We start from the raw sequence: 18,036 nt of genomic DNA, 5'->3' as shown, positions 1-18,036 counted from the left end.
GTGTGTTCTCTTTCTAAATTGCTTACTATTTTTGTTGCACTAATTGGCCAATTTTCTATTGCTTAGTTCTAACCAGTATGACCTTGCATCATGGATGTGGTCTGAGGTTTTGGATTGGGGGCGGAAGATTTAGGCAATTTAGATGCTACGTAGTATCACTGGATAAGCTGCGGTTGTACACAGACATTTAGGTGTATTATACAGGGTGATTCAAATTGAGTTGAAAACTTTCAAAAGCCGATTATTTAGTATCCCAACAACATATAGTCTAAATCAATTTGAAAAGGAACTCTGTGTTTTTAAATCTTTCAAATACTGAAAATGCACCACGTATTAATCCTGCATTCTAAACCATCTCTGAAGCATATCACTGTTAATGGCTGACACCACAGTTATGCTACATTTCTTTATTTCCCTATGAGCCAAAATCTGGAAAAACTTAAGGGTTAACATTATAATTTGTTGCATACTACATGTTAATCAGGGTTTAATTCAGTGTGTCAAAATCAAATATGGGGCGGCACGGTGGCGCAGTGGGTAGCGCTGCTGCCTCGCAGTTGGGTGACCTGGGGACCCGGGTTCGCTTCCCGGGTCCTCCCTGCGTGGAGTTTGCATGTTCTCCCTGTGTCTGCGTGGGTTTCCTCCGGGCGCTCTGGTTTCCTCCCACAGTCCAAAGACATGCAGGTTAGGTGGGTTGGCGATTCTAAATTGGCCCTAGTGTGTGCTTGGTGTGTGGGTGTGTTTGTGTGTGTCCTGCGGTGGGTTGGCACCCTGCCCGGGATTGGTTCCTGCCTTGTGCCCTGTGTTGGCTGGGATTGGCTCCAGCAGACCCCCATGACCCTGTGTTCGGATTCAGCGGGTTGGAAAATGGATGGATGAAAATCAAATATGGCAGAGTCTTACAGAGTAATACATTTTTGATTGTGTACGATTCTTCTTGAATATTGCCAAAAACATCATGGTTAGGCACAGTGGTGCAGTGGGTAGCACTGCTGCCTCGCAGTTAGGAGACCTGGGTTCGCTTCCCGGGTCCTCCCTGCATGGAGTTTGCATGTTCTCCCCGTGTCTGCGTGGGTTTCCTCTGGGTACTCCAGTTTCCTCCCACAGTCCAAAGACATGCAGGTTAGGTGCATTGGCAATCCTAAATTGTACCTAGTGTGTGCTTGGTGTGTGTGTGTGTGCATGCCAGGCGGTGGGCTGGCGCCCTGCCCGGGGTTTGTTTCCTGCCTTGCGCCCTGTGTTGGCTGGGATTGGCTCCAGCAGACCCCCGTGATCCTGTAGTTAGGATATAGCGGGTTGGATAATGGATGGATGGCCATCATAGTTGTCTTTAAGGTCAGAGCTGTGTTATACCTTTGATTTATTGCATTTTTCCTAGAAACTCTTAGCATCTACTATAAAATGGCATACCTGGACTCCCGTCTTTTGCAACCTTGCCCTCTCAGTTGGTGGCAGGGTGTGTTGTTATCTCTCTGGCAGCAACACTGAGTCAGCCTTCTAGATGATGTTTGATATTTTGGGCCTTATAACATTCAAGTCTTTCCAGTCTCATTTTCAGCTCATCTTTTTGCTTTTTATTTGCACCTCCAGTCTGGGTTCATGCCTGTCTCCACTCTGTACTATTCTTCTTTACTCTGTAAGTCAACTTTCAAACCTCTTCCTTTAATCTCACAATGGTCCTCTGATCTTGCTCTACTCTTTCAGCAAAATATCTTTAAGAATGTCAGATTTGACTCCAGAAACCCTAACTACCAATTTATACAACTTAAAATAATTCAAACACTTTATGTACTCCCCATAAATGTTTTCTTATTGATCTGTTTCTCCTAATTCACTTTGTCATTTATAGTCTCTTGGTTTACCCGACATCTTCCGCCATATGTTTCAGCACTACTCCCTGTCTTAAAATGGCTCCCAATGGATTCTGAAAGTGTGAGAAACAAGATTCTCAGGTCTGATGAAACTAAGATTAGTATCATGTCTGGAGGACACCAGGCACTTCTCATCACCTGTCCAATACCATTCCAACAGTGAAACAAGTTGGTGGTGGCATCATGCTGTTGTGTTGTTTTTCAGCAACATGGAATGGGACACTAGACAGGGTTGAGTGAAAGCTGACTGGAGCAAAGCACAGAGATATCATTACCAAAATTCTGCTGCAGAGTGCAATCAACCTTAGACTGGGCTGAAGATTCACCATTCAACAAGTCAATGACCCAAGCATAAAGCAAAGATAAAACAGAAGTGGCTTATTTTTGTATTGTCCAAATAATACAAAAAATGTCTCAATGGGCTTTAACTGACCCTGTTTAATTGACAGCCCCTTGGTCTTGACCCTCTAAGAAGACAAAAAACAAATCCCAAAAAACTCTGCAGGAAAAAAAGGAAGAAATCTTGGGATGGGCAATTCAAAGACTCTGGGAAGTCTGGGAACACCAAGCCTGGACTTGAACCCAATTGAACATCTCTTGAGAGACCTGATTGCCGTTCAACAACAGTCCCCATCCAACCTGACAGATTCTGAGAGGATTCGCTGAGAAGAATGGCAGAAAAATCCCTAAATCAAGGTGTGCAAAGCTTGTTGTGTCATACAAAAGAAGACCCCAGGCTGTAATCTCTGCTAAAGTATCAACTAAGTATGGAATAAAGTGTTTTAAAACTTGTGTCAGTGGGATAGTTAATTTTTTATTTTTAATACATTTCTAAAATCCTAGTTTTGCTTTGTCATTCTGGAGTATTGAGTGTTGATTGATGAAGGAAATTATAAATTTAAATGCTTTTAACACAAGGGTGCAACACAGGCAGGTTAGGTGAGTTGACATGGCTAAATTGGTCTGAGAGTGTGTGTGTGTGTTCACTCTGTGATGGGCTGTTGCCCTGTCCAGGGGTTGCTCCTGCCTTGTGCCCAGTGCTTTCTGGGATAGGCTCCAGCTTCCCAATGATCCTGCTTGAGATAAACACATTTGAGAATGGATGGATAGAAACAGGGCGGCACGGTGGCGCAGTGGTAGCGCTGCTGCCTCGCAGTTAGGAGACCCGGGTTCGCTTCCCGGGTCCACCCTGCGTGGAGTTGGCATGTTCTCCCCGTGTCTGCGTGGGTTTCCTCCGGGCACTCCGGTTTCCTCCCACAGTCCAAAGACATGCTGGTTAGGTGGATTGGCGATTCTAAATTGGCCCTAGTGTGTGCTTGGTGTGTGGGTGTGTTTGTGTGTGTCCTGCGGTGGGTTGGCACCCTGCCCGGGATTGGTTCCCTGCCTTGTGCCCTGTGTTGGCTGGGATTGGCTCCAGCAGACCCCCATGACCCTGTGTTCGGATTCAGCGGGTTGGAAAATGGATGGATGGATGGATGGATAGAAACAACATAGCAAAGTGTGAAAAAGTGAAGAGATCTGAATATTTTCTGAATCCACTGTAGTTTTTTTCCATTTTTCACTTGATCATTTTTACTTGCGTGTTAAATTCCTGGAATCAATAATACATTGGTCACAAACAAAGAAGCATTGAATATGTAAGGGATCAACTATTTCCTGTATTTTTTAATGTATTATTTACAACTACATTTAAAATATCTACAGTATAGAACTTTACGTCTGTACAGGTTCTCTTCCATATTTTGAAGACATACAGGCTACATTGGTTGGCAACTATTCATTTGCCAGGTATGAATGCGTGTGCATGTGTTCCCTATGATGAAAAATCATCTCATTTACGGTTAGTTCCCATCTTGTGCCCAATACTGCCAGAATAGGCTTTGGCTGCAATGGCTTGGAATGGATGAATGGGATTAGAAAATAAATGTTAGTTACCAAAATAAAAAAGCAATTAAATACATTGAAAAAGCATAAAGTAACATAACATTCTCAAACCTGTTTAATCCAGTTCAGGGTCATAGTGAGCCAGAGCCTATTCAGGACAAAATGCAGGAACCGACTCTGACGTGGGTGCCCATCCATCATGGGGTCTGCTCATGCACACACCCATATACACACTCAAAATCTGGAATTGCTAGTCAACCTAAAATGCATGTTTTTGGTGAAGTGGAAGGAAAACCCACAGAGACACAAGCAGAATATACAAACTTTATGTGGAGAAAGACTGGGAGCACAATTCAAACCTAGATGCTAGTTCTGTGAAGCAGCAGGATTATCTACTGTGTGGCCCAAACTTGCATAATGAAATTTAGTAAAATTCACTTAAATATGCACTTAAACAAAGAGGCAAGGTGCTAAGGCTATGGGTAATTCTGAAAAGGAGGCCTTGTCAAATATAATATTGTAAATACAAACAGAAATTAAATCACATGTGATGGAGTGGTGGCTGGTGAGCAAGTCAGGACAGCACCAGAAAACAGTAATTGGAACCCCCAATACTGAATTGCAGGTTGAAGATGGCAGTTTTCACAACTGCTTGTTTCAGCGCTCTGTGTGTGTTGTGGAACAGCTCCATGCTTTTCCTGGCGTCTCAGTATCATATGCTGCTTCAGTCATCTAAACAATAATTGCTGGTTTGCAGTTTCACATTCTAAATTCTAATCTTGTCTGCCTGGCCACATGCTTATTTCCGTAATTGCTCCGATAAAAGTAGTTGTTGCCCAGTAGAGGAGTTACTGTTCAGGAGAAAAAAAAAAACACAATTGTCCCCCCACACAGTTACTAAATAGAAGCTACAGTTCTGATATAATATTGTGCAAAATGAAGAGTTGCATTTTTTTTCCTTTCAGACAACAATATTCTTCTGAAGCACGGACACTGATCAGTATGGTAGATAGGGATAGTGAAAGCTTTGATGTGGAGTCATGATCAAGGTGATGAGCTGCTCATCTTTAGGCAGGGAGTGTCACTTTTGTTTATTCTTATTCTTCTAGATGGGGGTATGAAAATTTGCTGTATTAATTGTAAAACTTCGATATTAGCAAAACATATCTGAGGTTTCTGCAACCTTTAATAAACCCATTACTAAGGACAGAAATGGCTTCCCTAGAGAGGGCGTAATTATTTTTCCCATGTTGTGTTGAATGGAAAATGTAAATCAAAGTAACAACAATCATTTGGCTCCCCAACTGAGAATATCTTGCCAAATCCTAGTTATCAGTTTATAGCCACTTAACACCATTGAGTCACCATGACTGGAAACAATTGTTACTGATTTTGTAGTTTAAAGAAGGCCTTACCTCAACGCTGGCCAAGTCAATTTTGATCACTTTAAAAGCAAACTCGTTCCCAGACTGCTGGTTGTAAATACTGGTTGCAAAGTTAGCTGCTTTCTTCACGTTCTCATTACTGGTATCGACTGGCTTTCTATACTGCTGTGCTTCGATAGTGATGGCAGCCACCAGGAAAATAAAATGAAGGCAGTGAAGAAATCCAGGCATCTTTGAAGGAGTTTCTTCTCTTCCTAAGAATATGAGACCCAAAACATGAGTTTAAGGCTGGCTTTTCATAATGCCAGTTGTGAGATTATAAAACCTGAAAACATACTGTGTACCCACCGTAATTGAACAGACTCAAGTCACTGTATTCACACTTTTTCTAAATATTCTCCTAATTCAGTTGAGCTGCTTTCACTATTACTAAAGTTCCTGCAGAGAAAATGTCTTCAGCTTTCAAGGTCACAGAGATTTTCTAGGCATTCTAGTCATGTTTAATATTGCATTATTTAAAAGCAATATATTTAAATAACATCAACTTACTACATTTGGGTGGTTTAATTCTACCCTGGAATCTGCTACCAGTTTCAATCACACCCTAATCTGACAATCATATACTTCCACTATCCTCAAAGCACTCCATATGTAACATATATCGTCATTATTTTTGCATCCTTTGAATAATGGTGTCTTCAATATAACCTTTCATTAAAACATTTGTTTTTTTGTACTACAGGCAAGATAGAGACATGATATATTTCACTATATATAAAATCCAACGTCTGTCTGTGTGTCTGTATGTCTGTCCGCTTTTTACAAACTACTTAGCGGATTTAGATCAGGTTTTTTTCTATAATTTGCTTGAACATTCCGGCTGATTTTGCGACTTCTCTCATTGCGCTAAGTATCATAGTTTGGTTGCAGCACCGATTTATTTGCGCGAATCTGAGACAGGCTGCAGGCTGAGGGGAGGGGAAGGTGGGACCTCAGGAGTAGGGAGCTGGGCGGGGCCCTCCTCTCTCATGGGACAGCCTCAGTTTGTGTCAGTCTACCTCTCGCCACGTGCTGAAGCGTACCTTGCCTCTGTTTAGCTAGCAATACCTGTTTGTTCAGCAGACATTATCATCTAGAGATTGTTAAAGAGTAACGTTTGACGTTTTTGAGAGAGAAAGATCACAGCTATGTGTGTTTTACACGGTACCTGTTCATTGGCAGAGATATCAATACAAATAATTACATTTTTTTAAATTTTTGTTTCACTACTATGCGGGCGGGGCCGTGGGAAACAGCTAGTAATATATATATAAATCAGCGGACTACTGAAGATTGAATACACTGTTTCTTTATGTGTTTCAACCTTCTGTAAGGAGGCAGGCTACTCAAAGGTTGTGTAATGTTCAAACGAAGGTACAGTTTACTGTAAAAAAAATAAGGCTAATTTACCAGCATATTGATGATATGCAATACCTTTTGTCAGACCACAATGTATTGAACTTTATAAAGTAAACCGAGCTGAAATTACTTTGTCAGTCTTTCATGACCTGTTTGATAAAAGGAATTAGTTGCTGTTAAAATCCACTTCTTCCGTGTTAAGAAGCTTTACTTACAGATGGTGTGTGATAAGCTGCTGACAAGACTGATTTAAGCCTACAATGCCTAATTATTGCAGGTTAAACTAATGTCAAAATGGACTAATACCTGAGGGGACAGAGTCTGCTGGAGAGCAGAGAGCAGAACTTGCTCATTTTATTTGAGTTGTCGCCTTCCCTTTTGCTTGGTATCTACAGTGGTGCTTGAAAATTTGTGAACCCTTTCAAATGTTCTGTATTCCTGCATTAACATGTCTTAACAACATAACCAGATTTTTACATAAGTCCTAAAACTAGATAAAGAGAACCCAATTAAACAAATGACACAAAAACTTTATGCTTGTTTGTTTATTTATTGATGAAAATGATCCATTATTACACATTTGTGTGTGAAAAAGTAAGTGAACCTCTAGGATTATTAGTTCATTTGAAGGGGAAATTTGAGTCAGGTGTTTCAATCAATAGGACGACAATCAGGTGTGAGTGGGGGGGCCCTGCCCTAATTAAAAGAATATAAATCTGGGAGTCCATTTTAAAAGTCTTATCTTCACTACACCAGTTTGTGTTATGCCACAAGATTTCTAATGACCTCAGAAAAATGTTGTTGATGTTCAGCAGGCTGGGAAAGGATACTTTTAAAGAAGTTGGACTCCACCAGTCCACTGTCTGGCAGATTGTGTACAAATGGAGGGAATTCAGAAACATTTCTACCCTCACCAGGAATGGTCGAGCAACAAAGACCACTCCAACAGCAAGGCATGTAATATTCCAGGAGATCATAAAGAGCTCCAGGGTAATACCTAGGGATATAAAAGCCTCTACTTCATTGGCAACTGTCATTGTTCATGAGTCCATCCTCAGGAGAACAGACTGAACAACAATGGTGTGCAAGGCAGGGTTGCAAAGATGATGCCACTACTCTTTAAGAAGAACATTGCTGCTCGTCTAAAGTTTGCTGAAGACCAGGTCGATAAGCCACAAGGCTATATAGGAAGAATATTCTGTGGACAGATGGGTCCAAAATAGAATTTTTTGACTTGAATGTGAAGCATTATGTTTGGTGAAAAGCAAACTGTGTGTTCCAGCATGAGAAATTATTATAGTATATCTGTGAAATGTGGTGGCAATATCATGATTTGGGCCTGCTTTGCTGCGTCTGGACCAGGGCAGCTTGTCATCATTGGTAAAATAATGAATTCTGAATTGTTCCAACAGATTCTACAGGAAAATGTCAGGGCAACCATCCATGACTTGAAGTTCAAGAGAAAGTGGGTCAGGAAGCATTGCAACAACACTAAACACACAACTCAAGCATATGAAATTTCATGTTTTAGAATGGCTGAAATTTCATGTTTTAGAATGGCTGAGTCAAAGTTCTATCCTATAGAAATGTTGTAGAAGGACCTAAAAGCAAGCAGTTCATGAAAGGTCATGCGTCAGAATCCTTTAGGATCAATGGGCTAAAACTGCTTCAAGCCAATATGCAGAGCTGATCAACAATTACTGGAAACATTCATTTCAAATTATTGCTGCACAAGAGGTGACACCACTTACTGAAAGCAAAGATTCACATACATCTTCACACATAAATACAATATGTAACATTAAATCATTGTCCTCGATAAATAAATTAACAAGTATAATGTTTCTGCATCATTTGTTTAATTGCACGCAGTACTCAAGATGAGGCCTCACTAGTGCATTATAAAGTTTGAGCAGAACCTCCTTGGACTCCACACATTGTGCTATATAACCTAACATTCTGTTAGCCTTCTTAATGGTTTCTGAACACTGTCGGGAAATTGATAGCTTAGAGTCCACTACGACTCTTAAATCCTTCTCATTAGGTGTACTCTCACTTTCAGACCTCCCGTTGTGTATTCAAACCTAAAATTTGTACTTTCTTTGTGTAATACTTTATTGACATTAAATTTCATCTACAATAAATCTGCCCAAGCCTGTATACTATCCAAGTCCTTCTGTAATGATAGAACGGATTCCAAATTATCTGCTAATCCACCTGTCTTGATATCATCTGCAAACTTAACCAGCTTGTTACTTTTATTCCTATCCAAATCATTCATATATTTAAAACAGCAGCGGCCCTAGCACTGACCACTGAGGGACACCACTTTTAACATCAGCCAATTCTGATAGGGTTCCTCACACCATCACCTTTTGCTTCCTGTATCTGAGCCAATTCTGCACCCATCTACAAAAATCACCCTGAACTCCCACTTCTTTTAGTTTGATGCCCAATCTCTCATGTGGCATCTTATCAAATGCCTTCTGAAAGTCAAGATAAATGATATTATAAGCTCCACTTTGATCGTATCCTTTTGTTGCTTCCTCATAGAATTTCAGCATGTTAGTAAAACACGACCTCCCTCTTCTGAACTCATGCTGACTGTTCCTAATAACTCCTGCCCTTGCCATCTGCTGCTCAATCTTATCCATAATCATTCTTTCCATTAATTTTCCTGTGATGCACGTTAAGCTAACTGGCCTATAGTTGCTTGGATCTTCCTGTTCACCCTTTTTATATAATGGGATAATTTTTGCCATTTTCCAATCCTTCGGAAACTCTCCAGTGCTCAGTGACTTCCTAAAAATATGTGTCAAGGGTTTATATATAAACTTGCTAGCCTCCTTAAGAACTTGAGGGTAAATATTATATGATTCTGATGATTTGTTTGATTTCAGCCTATTTTATCTGAGCAGCACTACTCCCTCTACAATTTCCAAATCACTCAGAACCTCCCTAGTAGGTCCATTTATCCCTGGGAGGTTATCCACTTGCTCATGTGTAAAAACCTCAGAAAAATTCAAGTTTACAGCATGCGCTATTTCACTGTCTGTATCTTTTAATTCCCCGTTTACTATTTCTTATGCACTTCACCTTCTCCTTGACTGTTCGTTTACTACTAAAATACTGAAAGAATCTCTTTGGGTCGTCTTTCACGTTATCTGCTAAATTCCTCTCCAACTGTCTTTTAGCCTCCCTAATATCCTTCTTAATGGTTGCCCTCATGTTGTCATATGCACTACAATTCACTTTGGAATTATTAGTCTTATTTGCTTTATATAACTGTTTTTATCTTTGCAGCTTCTTTTTTAACTCTTTATTATTATTTATGGAATCTATGGAATAATCAGTTTAATTTTATCAAGACTGTAAGATTATATCTTTCATAACCCAACATTTCTGATTTGGTACACATTGAACCTTTAATCTCCATAAGTCTAGTTTTTTGTTTCAAATTTTAAAGATCACTTTGTTTTTCTTTTGAGTTTGTAAGGACTACGATTGTTACACTGTGATAGGATAGTCATTTTTCAGAAGGAAATGGGCTATAAGATGGTAATCTATTATATTCATTACATTTAAGCTTGGATGGTTGTTATTAAAAGTCAAAACAAACAGGTGGCATGCTGCAGTTTTTTCTCGTCCACTTGCCACTTCTGTTTTAGCACTCATTAGGAACCTTTAATTTCATAGCTAGAAAGAAACATCCATATAACATCTGGCCTGAATACTTGAACTAACTGCAGAAGAAATTGAGAAATTGATTAAGTCATCTCTTTTGCATTTCCAAACACCTTTTCAGTTTGTGTACTGTGATGTCTCTAAAAGGAAGAAGGATTTTAGATATACAATTTTTTTTGTTTGATTTTAAAAGAATCTGTGACAACAAAAATTGAAACAGGCAAAACAGACCTCATTGCTCACAAACATGAAGAGCATGACAAGCACTTGACCTGCTGTGCAACATTTGTATAATTCCCTTATTGCATTGCTACAATATTTTAAACAAACAGTATGCCCAAATTTATTAATTGTTGTCTTATGCTGAAAAAATTTTGGTTGAAGAGAGAATCACAAAGCAAATATTTGTAAATAAAACAGTGTCACAAAGGCTCAAAAAGAAGCAGTAAGGAGTTGCCAAAAGGCAATCCTGAGTGACCAAGACCTAATATATACAGTAATCCAAAAAGACAACTCCAATAAGCCAAGCAGAAAAAGATCAAAACCAGAAAGTCCAGCAAAGAAGCACAATACTTACAGAGACACCAAACAAACTATAATGCACCGCACCTGAGTTCTCCCAGCTCTGAGCTAAGTAGCCAGAGGGAGGCTCCGCCCAAAAAATACAAGAGACAAAGGAAAACATCTGTTCACACATAGAAGCATAATAGTTATACATTAAATACTTAAAGTAAGATCACAGAAACACATTTTTGATGTAAGAAAATAAAAAACACAAAATACGAAACAAACTTATATAGATAATAACAAACTTTGAAATACGCAAGAAAATTAACATAAGCCTGGGGCAATAAGCCCATTTGAACCATAACAGAATAGTTCTAGTTAGCGAATATCTTCACTGCACAGTGTCTCTAAGGCGATCAATGGTAGCACATTTTTTATTCTGTTGAAACTAGTAAGCCCGCGATTTGCTAGCAAATCGGAAATCCAAGAATGGCAATCAGTTTCTGTTCCGTCCGATATCTGGATGGATGACATATCATGGAGGTTGGGTGCGTCTGGGGAACTGTCATTTAAGTACATACGCATATCTGTAGTAAAGCAGTCTCGTTTTGTGGAGACGTGATCCCGTTGCCTTTGCCGACACCGACTGCTGGCAGAGTGGAGCACAGCAAGTTCAGCCCTGCGCCCTGCGTCCATATCCGGTTTACGCCGTGTAGTTTGGACGTCTGGGGATTCCGTACTGTAATACCGTAATGTGATTCACATTTGCGCTGAATCCTCTCATTTAATCAGTTTCTGTTCCGTCCGATATCTGGATGGATGACATATCATGGAGGGTGGGTGCGTCTGGGGAACTGTCATTTAAGTACATACATATATCTGTAGTAAAGTGGTCTCGTTTTGTGGAGACGTGATTCCGTTGCCTTTGCCGACACCAACTGCTGGCAGAGTGGAGCACAGCAAGTTCAGCCCTGCGCCCTGCGTCCATATCCAGTTTACGCCGTGTAGTTTGGACGTCTAGGGATTCCGTACTGTAATACCGTAATGTGATTCACATACGCGCTGAATCCTCCTGTTTTTGTTTGCTCTGTGGTGGGCTCGTTGCAGTGCGGCAGTGCGCGTGTGCCTCGATGTGCCCTGCATCCATATCCGGATTACAACCTTTTTGGTGTTTTCTGTGGCGGGCTCGTTGCAGTGCGCGTGCGCCTCGATGCGCCCTGCATCCATATCCGGTTTACAACCTTCGGTTAGTAATATGGATTCCTGGCCATACCCTAAAAGCTAATCTTGAAGTACTTTCTGAATTTTTGGACTTAGAGTGACCATGGATGACAATGAGGACAGATTACAGTGTGAGCTAATAAATTGATCTAATGTAGAGACAGCCAACTGTATCAAACTGTCTTGAAACAGAAGTCTTCCAAAACAACTATAAGCCAAAATGAATGAAAAAGGGAAGATCTTAATATGTTGCAGTCCTATTACTTCAAAATATTACATTTAGTAAAGTGGAAGCATGCCTCTAAGCTTTGACTCCACAATAATGCAAAGGGCACCATAGATATGAAAAATAGTAGGCTTGTTTTATAACTTTTTGAACATAAAGGAGTTTGGAATGGTGGCTCTGAGGCTAAGAATCTGTGCTGGTATCCAGAAGGTTTCTGGTTCGATTCACTGTTACTGCCAAAAGAGATCCTACTCTGTTGGGCCCTTGAGCAAGAACCTTAACCTGCATTTGCTCCAATGACCCTGTTCTCTGACCCTAAGTGATATGAGAAAACTAACAAATTCCTAATACAAGAAATTTAATCAGGCAAAATAAAAAAAAAAAAAAAAAACACAGAGAGGGACTCAAATTATAACACAAACAAAAACACAGCCCCTGATTTGATGTACAGTATGTAGCTCTTGTCCTTTATGCCTTGTGGAGTGGCTTGGTCATTTATCCACCTCCTAAATATCAAATAAAACAATGTCTTTCTCATCTCCTGCCTGTCTTATGAATCTAGCTAGTATTTAGAATCTAATTGGATTATCTTGAAAGGAAATTAGAAGAGTGGAGAAGAGTTATGGATGACAGAGGCCTTAGGGTTAGTAGGAAAGAGACAGAATATATAAGGCTTAAGAGAAAGAACAAGATGGAGAACTTAGTCTACATGAGGGAAGGCCTAAAAGGGTGGAAAAGTTTAAATATCGAGGATCAACAATAACAGGACGGTGAGTTACATATAGAAATATACCATAGAATGCAATCGGGTTGGAAAAATTGCTTTCGGGAATGAAATGACTTCAAAGAATTAGTACATGAGTGCAGGGTACAGTGTATAAAACAGTGGTCAGACTAGCATTGTTGTCTCGATCAGAAACCTGGACAGTTAAAAAGGTACATGGAAGGAAAATGAATGCTACAGAAATGAATATATTGTGATGGATGTGTGGAGTAACAAAACTGAATAAGAACAGAAATGACAGAATCAGAAGCAAAGTTAAAGTGGGGAGATCTTTTAAGATAATACAGGAAAGAAGGTTAAAGTGGTATGGGCACATACTAAAGGCTAAAGGCGGCAGATTTAGTCTTCCTGTTGACTCACCCTGTAATTTGAAACAATATACTTTATTTGCATGTGATTCAAATTTTAAAAAACAGTATACACCCTGGCAATGTGGCAAGAGTATAAGAGTAAAGTGGTGTATGGCATTGTTACTATTAAAGGCACTACATAATGCTAAGATTTACTGATTCATTTATTATATTCTTCTTTTTGGTTAAAGTCAATGGTACATTTCTTACTACAGTATTATGAATGTCATCATGTGAGCTGAAAGTAATTGATTAGGTGTGGTATCCTGTTTAAAGTAAATAGAACATTGTTTCCTATGAAATGAACTATATGAAGCAAACATTTATTGATTAGGCGCAGCATCCTATTTAAGGCTAATTCGAGTATATCATCAAGTATGCTTTCTGCCTGTCCATCAGATTTTTGAATATGCATCCTGGTAAACTGTATGTCACAATATGAGTAACGTGCTTTGGGAAATTCAAAGGTGAGCTAAACTTATTCAATTAAATTATGTCATATAATTAACTAATTCACTGAATCATTTTTATATACACTGTATTTGCTCATGTTCAAATTTTGGAATATGTATCTTAGCGCATTTTGTACAAGTAAGTGCATCAGATTAATGTCATCATGAATGGTACTTCATAGACTCAAACCATTTGATTCGTTGACTAGCATTAGATTTCTGGTTTTAGATTGTCACCCACAAGGCTTTCAGTTTGGTCTCCACCACCGTGTCATTGTGTGACACCCAGCGAGTCACCAAACCTGCCTAGTGCTCACATTATAAAATGTACAATAATAAAGTAGGTACAGTATATGGAGCCTTAGGGTGCTACTAGCTATGAAAATGATCTATAAAATAAATCTACGCTTAGCCAAGTGTGTCTACTGTTTTGGAAAATTTCATACCTCATTTGGGGTACCTCATTCCTTCAATAAACACTTTAATAATGTTGAGATGGAATCACACTACAACATAAAATGCACTCATTTCAAAGACCGACACCCAGACCTTTTTAACTCAGTCCTCACATTAATGCTGCAATGCAGGTATGGAGGCACTCTTACCTTCTGCGTACTGAGAACTGATCACTGCCAAGCCTTCTGTGAAAGGAATTTCACATTCAGCCCCCCTCCCTGTCTCTGTAGCAACATCTGAAGCCAGCAGCTGCTATCCCAATCCCACAAACCAACTTCCTGGTCATGTGTTGTTTTCTGTAATGGACCCTTCTGTATAGGCGGCTTGGAAATTCCCTGTCAGGAGAAAATTGATGCACTTGAGAAAAGCTTATAGAGCAGCTAGAAATGGGAGAAAAGAAGAGCTACACAATCAATATGAGACATTTTCAAATTAAAGATTGAAAATAGTTTATTTAAATGTCTTTCAGTATCCCTTACCATAGCACAAGGTTAATTCAGATTATTAATACTGTATATGTAACCGGTAAGGGATGAAACAGTATACAGCACGACTGCCTCACAGCCTGCACCATTTCTAGCTTTTTGGGGAGCCTAATCACTGTATCTATTTTGGGCCCCCGCTTCACTATGCATATTAGCCATGAACCCTGGCTAAAACATAACAGTGTAAATAGCTATGCTTTTAAGATTTCCCCATTTTCGACTTTTGCTTTAGTTTCTCTTAGAATGATTCTTGGGTATAGATTTGGGCATTTGTATTCAATAAAACTGACCTTTGGTTTCAAGTTTCTGCTTGGTTATATTTTCTCTCCTAGTTGTCCCACTTTCTGTGTAAGGATAACACATAATGGTGCTACTCTACATAATTAAGAGGTACTAGCTGTCTAAGCCCGTGCTGTAAAAACCCCCTGGGTCCTAGAAACTATTGAAATTGTCAGAAAAAAAATTGAAATGTAGAGATGTCGAGTAATTGAAAGGAACTACTTTGGGCATCTCTTTCCTAGGAGGATTAGTTTTGCCGATGTGCTTGCATCGCCGGCCTCGCTTGTGTTATTAGCAGCTAAGCAAATTTTCTGTTTCCTCAGAGGCGGAGCCCTTACCCAGACTCCACTTCTCACTTCTGGCCGGACAGACACACACACTTCCACACGTAGACGCTTATATATAAGCTAACACTCACCGATGTTGACAGTCCTGTTCCATTGGCATAGTCATATATGTTGCTAATGGTCTCCCAGTCAGTGCATTTTAGACTTGGCTTCTCTCCTGAATAATGCTAAAGTGTTTGCAAACCTGGTCACAGCTGGGACCCCTTCATAAAGTATAAAGAGAAAGAAAATGGTTATTATAAAGTTGGCTCCCCAACTTGAGAAATGCAGACTTCATTGTTTTGTAACTTGCTGATGCATAACCACAAAATACGCTGTCATCTTTCAGTATAAAATCAACAAAAACCACAATAAGCAGTATCACTGAGCCAAGAGTTATGGACAGACAAAGCTTTTAACAATAAGAAGACTCAGTGCTGAAGTCCACATCCAGCCTGCTCTTACACAGATCACAGGCAGACTAAACAATTGCGTAGGGCCCTAAGCAGAACCCGGTTTATAATTAACTCACGTTCATGGAAGGATGTGACCCCTAAACTCTTAGTGGACTAGCAACTATGGACATATATATTAAGCAGAGGCTCCCTTTTAACAATCCTATACATCCAAGTAATGCCAAAAAATGCCAGACACATTATATTTTTATCTAGAGTAAAACAGACACTGAAGGAATAAAAAAAAGAAAGAAAGAAAGAAAAAGAGAATAAAAATGAAATTAATCAAAGATAAAAAAAAATTCCCCCACAAGAGCAGGCCTTTTAAAATTGGTGTTGCACTCCTGACTCTCAAGTAAGGCAGCTCACCCCGTTACCTACCTCAGAAGCACCAGTAAGCCTTTCATTTCTTGTTGCTTTTCTCTCACTTTTGAAATTCTGGAATCTCTTTGTCCCACCAGTGAACCCTAGAACCCTTGTAGCCCCTCGTGTCCCTGCACTTAGGAAAACTTTAAAAGCCTATGAATGGCCTGCTTTCTCAGGCAGCTTCTAGCGTGGCTCTCCTAAAGTACAGCATGGCCCTACTCCCTCCAAATGGCCATCTAATGGACTCTAGGAATAGTGTGCAATTGGTTTTTCTCAATTCCTTTGAGCTAGGATGGTTGACTGCCCCCTATTTGCCATGGGGTGTTGTGACTTCCTGTCAACATCATGTGACCTCTCTTTCTATGTCGAGGGTCAGACATCTCTGGCCCCTAATGGGCCTACTCTATAGAGTTATAGGGGAGTGTTACTTGTTTCTTCACCGTCTGAATTTCTTTTTGCCATTTAGTGATGTCCAAGCCTGTCGAAATTCCTCAACACACAGTCTGAGGACAAGGCCAATGAAATTAACCTGTTTTACAACAGGATTGGCATGTCATATAGCAATAGCTCAGTGTCGCCAAATGGGGCACCTGTTCCTTCTCCAACCATTGTACAGAGAAAGACTTTGCTACTCCATGTTGCTGCTCTCCTGACACCATTGCTGAAACATGTGCTACATGGCGTCCCACTCCCCTGCTCTTCACAGCAGATGTGGTGAGGGCAGAGATGAGGAGACTATGCCCTGGGAAGTCAACTGTTCTGGTTGGTATGTGTTTCACAATGCTTAAGGAGTGTGGAGATCAACTTGCTGGGCCCCTACAGAAATTGTTCAGTCTGAGTCTTCACAACACATCATGCCTTGTGCTAGTTCCCAAAGTTGAGTGGCCGACTCAGATAAACGACTATAGACCCGTGGCCCTCACATCACACATCATGAAGACTGTTGCAGGAGGCTGGGGAACAGACCCGGCCGGGACACCTGGAAGGACCAGGAGGTGGCGCATTTGTCCTCTGGACCACAAGGGGGCAACCGCCTTGGAGCTGGAGAGGACCACGGGCAAGGAGCAAGGAGGCTCAAGCCCGTTGGGGCCTCTGGTCACCTCCAGGGGGCGCACTGAGCCATAGAGAGCCCGGGAAATGTCTACTTCTGCCACACCCGGGAACATGGATGACGATCCTTCCAAGGATACCGGGAGTGCTTCCGGGTGCTCTTCTGACACTTCCGCCACACCAGGAAGTGTCGTCAGGCAGAGCGCGTGGAGCTCATCCGGGTGAGAATAAAAGGGGCCGCCTCCCTCCAAACAGTGAGCTGGAGTTGGGAGTGGGAGCAGGACTAAGCTCCCGTGGAGAGAGGAAAGGCGGCCCATGGACAGTCATGGACAGTGAGAGAAAGGCCCGTGATAAAGGTGATTGGTGCGAGGAGCACAGTGTGCTGTGCGGGACTGTGTATGATTGAAAAGAATATAAACGTGTGTTTTATAAAGATGCAGTGTCTGTCTGATGGTGTCCAGGCATGTCTCACAAGACACTGGAGCGGCTGCTTCTGTGTCACTTTAGATCACAAGTTCAGCATGCATTCGATCTCCTACAGTTTGCATAACAGGAGCACACTAGTGTTGAGGATACAATTCTCTACAGGCTACACCAGACCCACTCCTTTTTGGATGAACCAGGGGGTTATGTGAGGATTATGTTTTTTGATTTTTCAAGTGCATTCAACACCTTCCAACCCTCCATTCTTAAAGATAAACTGGAGAGGATGGGAATAAATACCACCTTCAACTCCTGGATTCATAACTACCTGAGTGGACAACTGCAGTTTGTCAGACTGTGTCAAACAGCTCAATTATGATCCTCACCAGCTCCATTTTAGGATAGATGTGTGGCTAGGAGAGTAGAGTGATGAA

General features: G+C 40.7%; 1 protein-coding gene across 1 annotated transcript in view; it reads right to left on the bottom strand.

Annotated features, from left to right (window-relative positions):
- zgc:194981 (uncharacterized protein LOC561073 homolog) overlaps positions 1-14,516 on the bottom strand; it is a 28,248-nt gene extending 13,732 nt beyond the window's left edge. The window contains exons 1-2 of the mRNA XM_028820874.2: positions 14,368-14,516; positions 5,171-5,394 (exon numbers count right to left, since the gene is read on the bottom strand). Of these exons, the coding sequence (XP_028676707.1) occupies positions 5,171-5,371 (201 nt within the window). The 5' untranslated portion in view covers positions 5,372-5,394; positions 14,368-14,516. The remainder of the gene's footprint in view (positions 1-5,170; positions 5,395-14,367) is intronic.
- Between the last annotated feature and the right edge of the window lie 3,520 nt (positions 14,517-18,036).

Source organism: Erpetoichthys calabaricus, chromosome 15 (assembly GCF_900747795.2).
Source record: "Erpetoichthys calabaricus chromosome 15, fErpCal1.3, whole genome shotgun sequence".
Lineage (NCBI taxonomy): Eukaryota > Metazoa > Chordata > Cladistia > Polypteriformes > Polypteridae > Erpetoichthys > Erpetoichthys calabaricus.
This window is presented reverse-complemented; position numbering and strand designations above follow the sequence as displayed.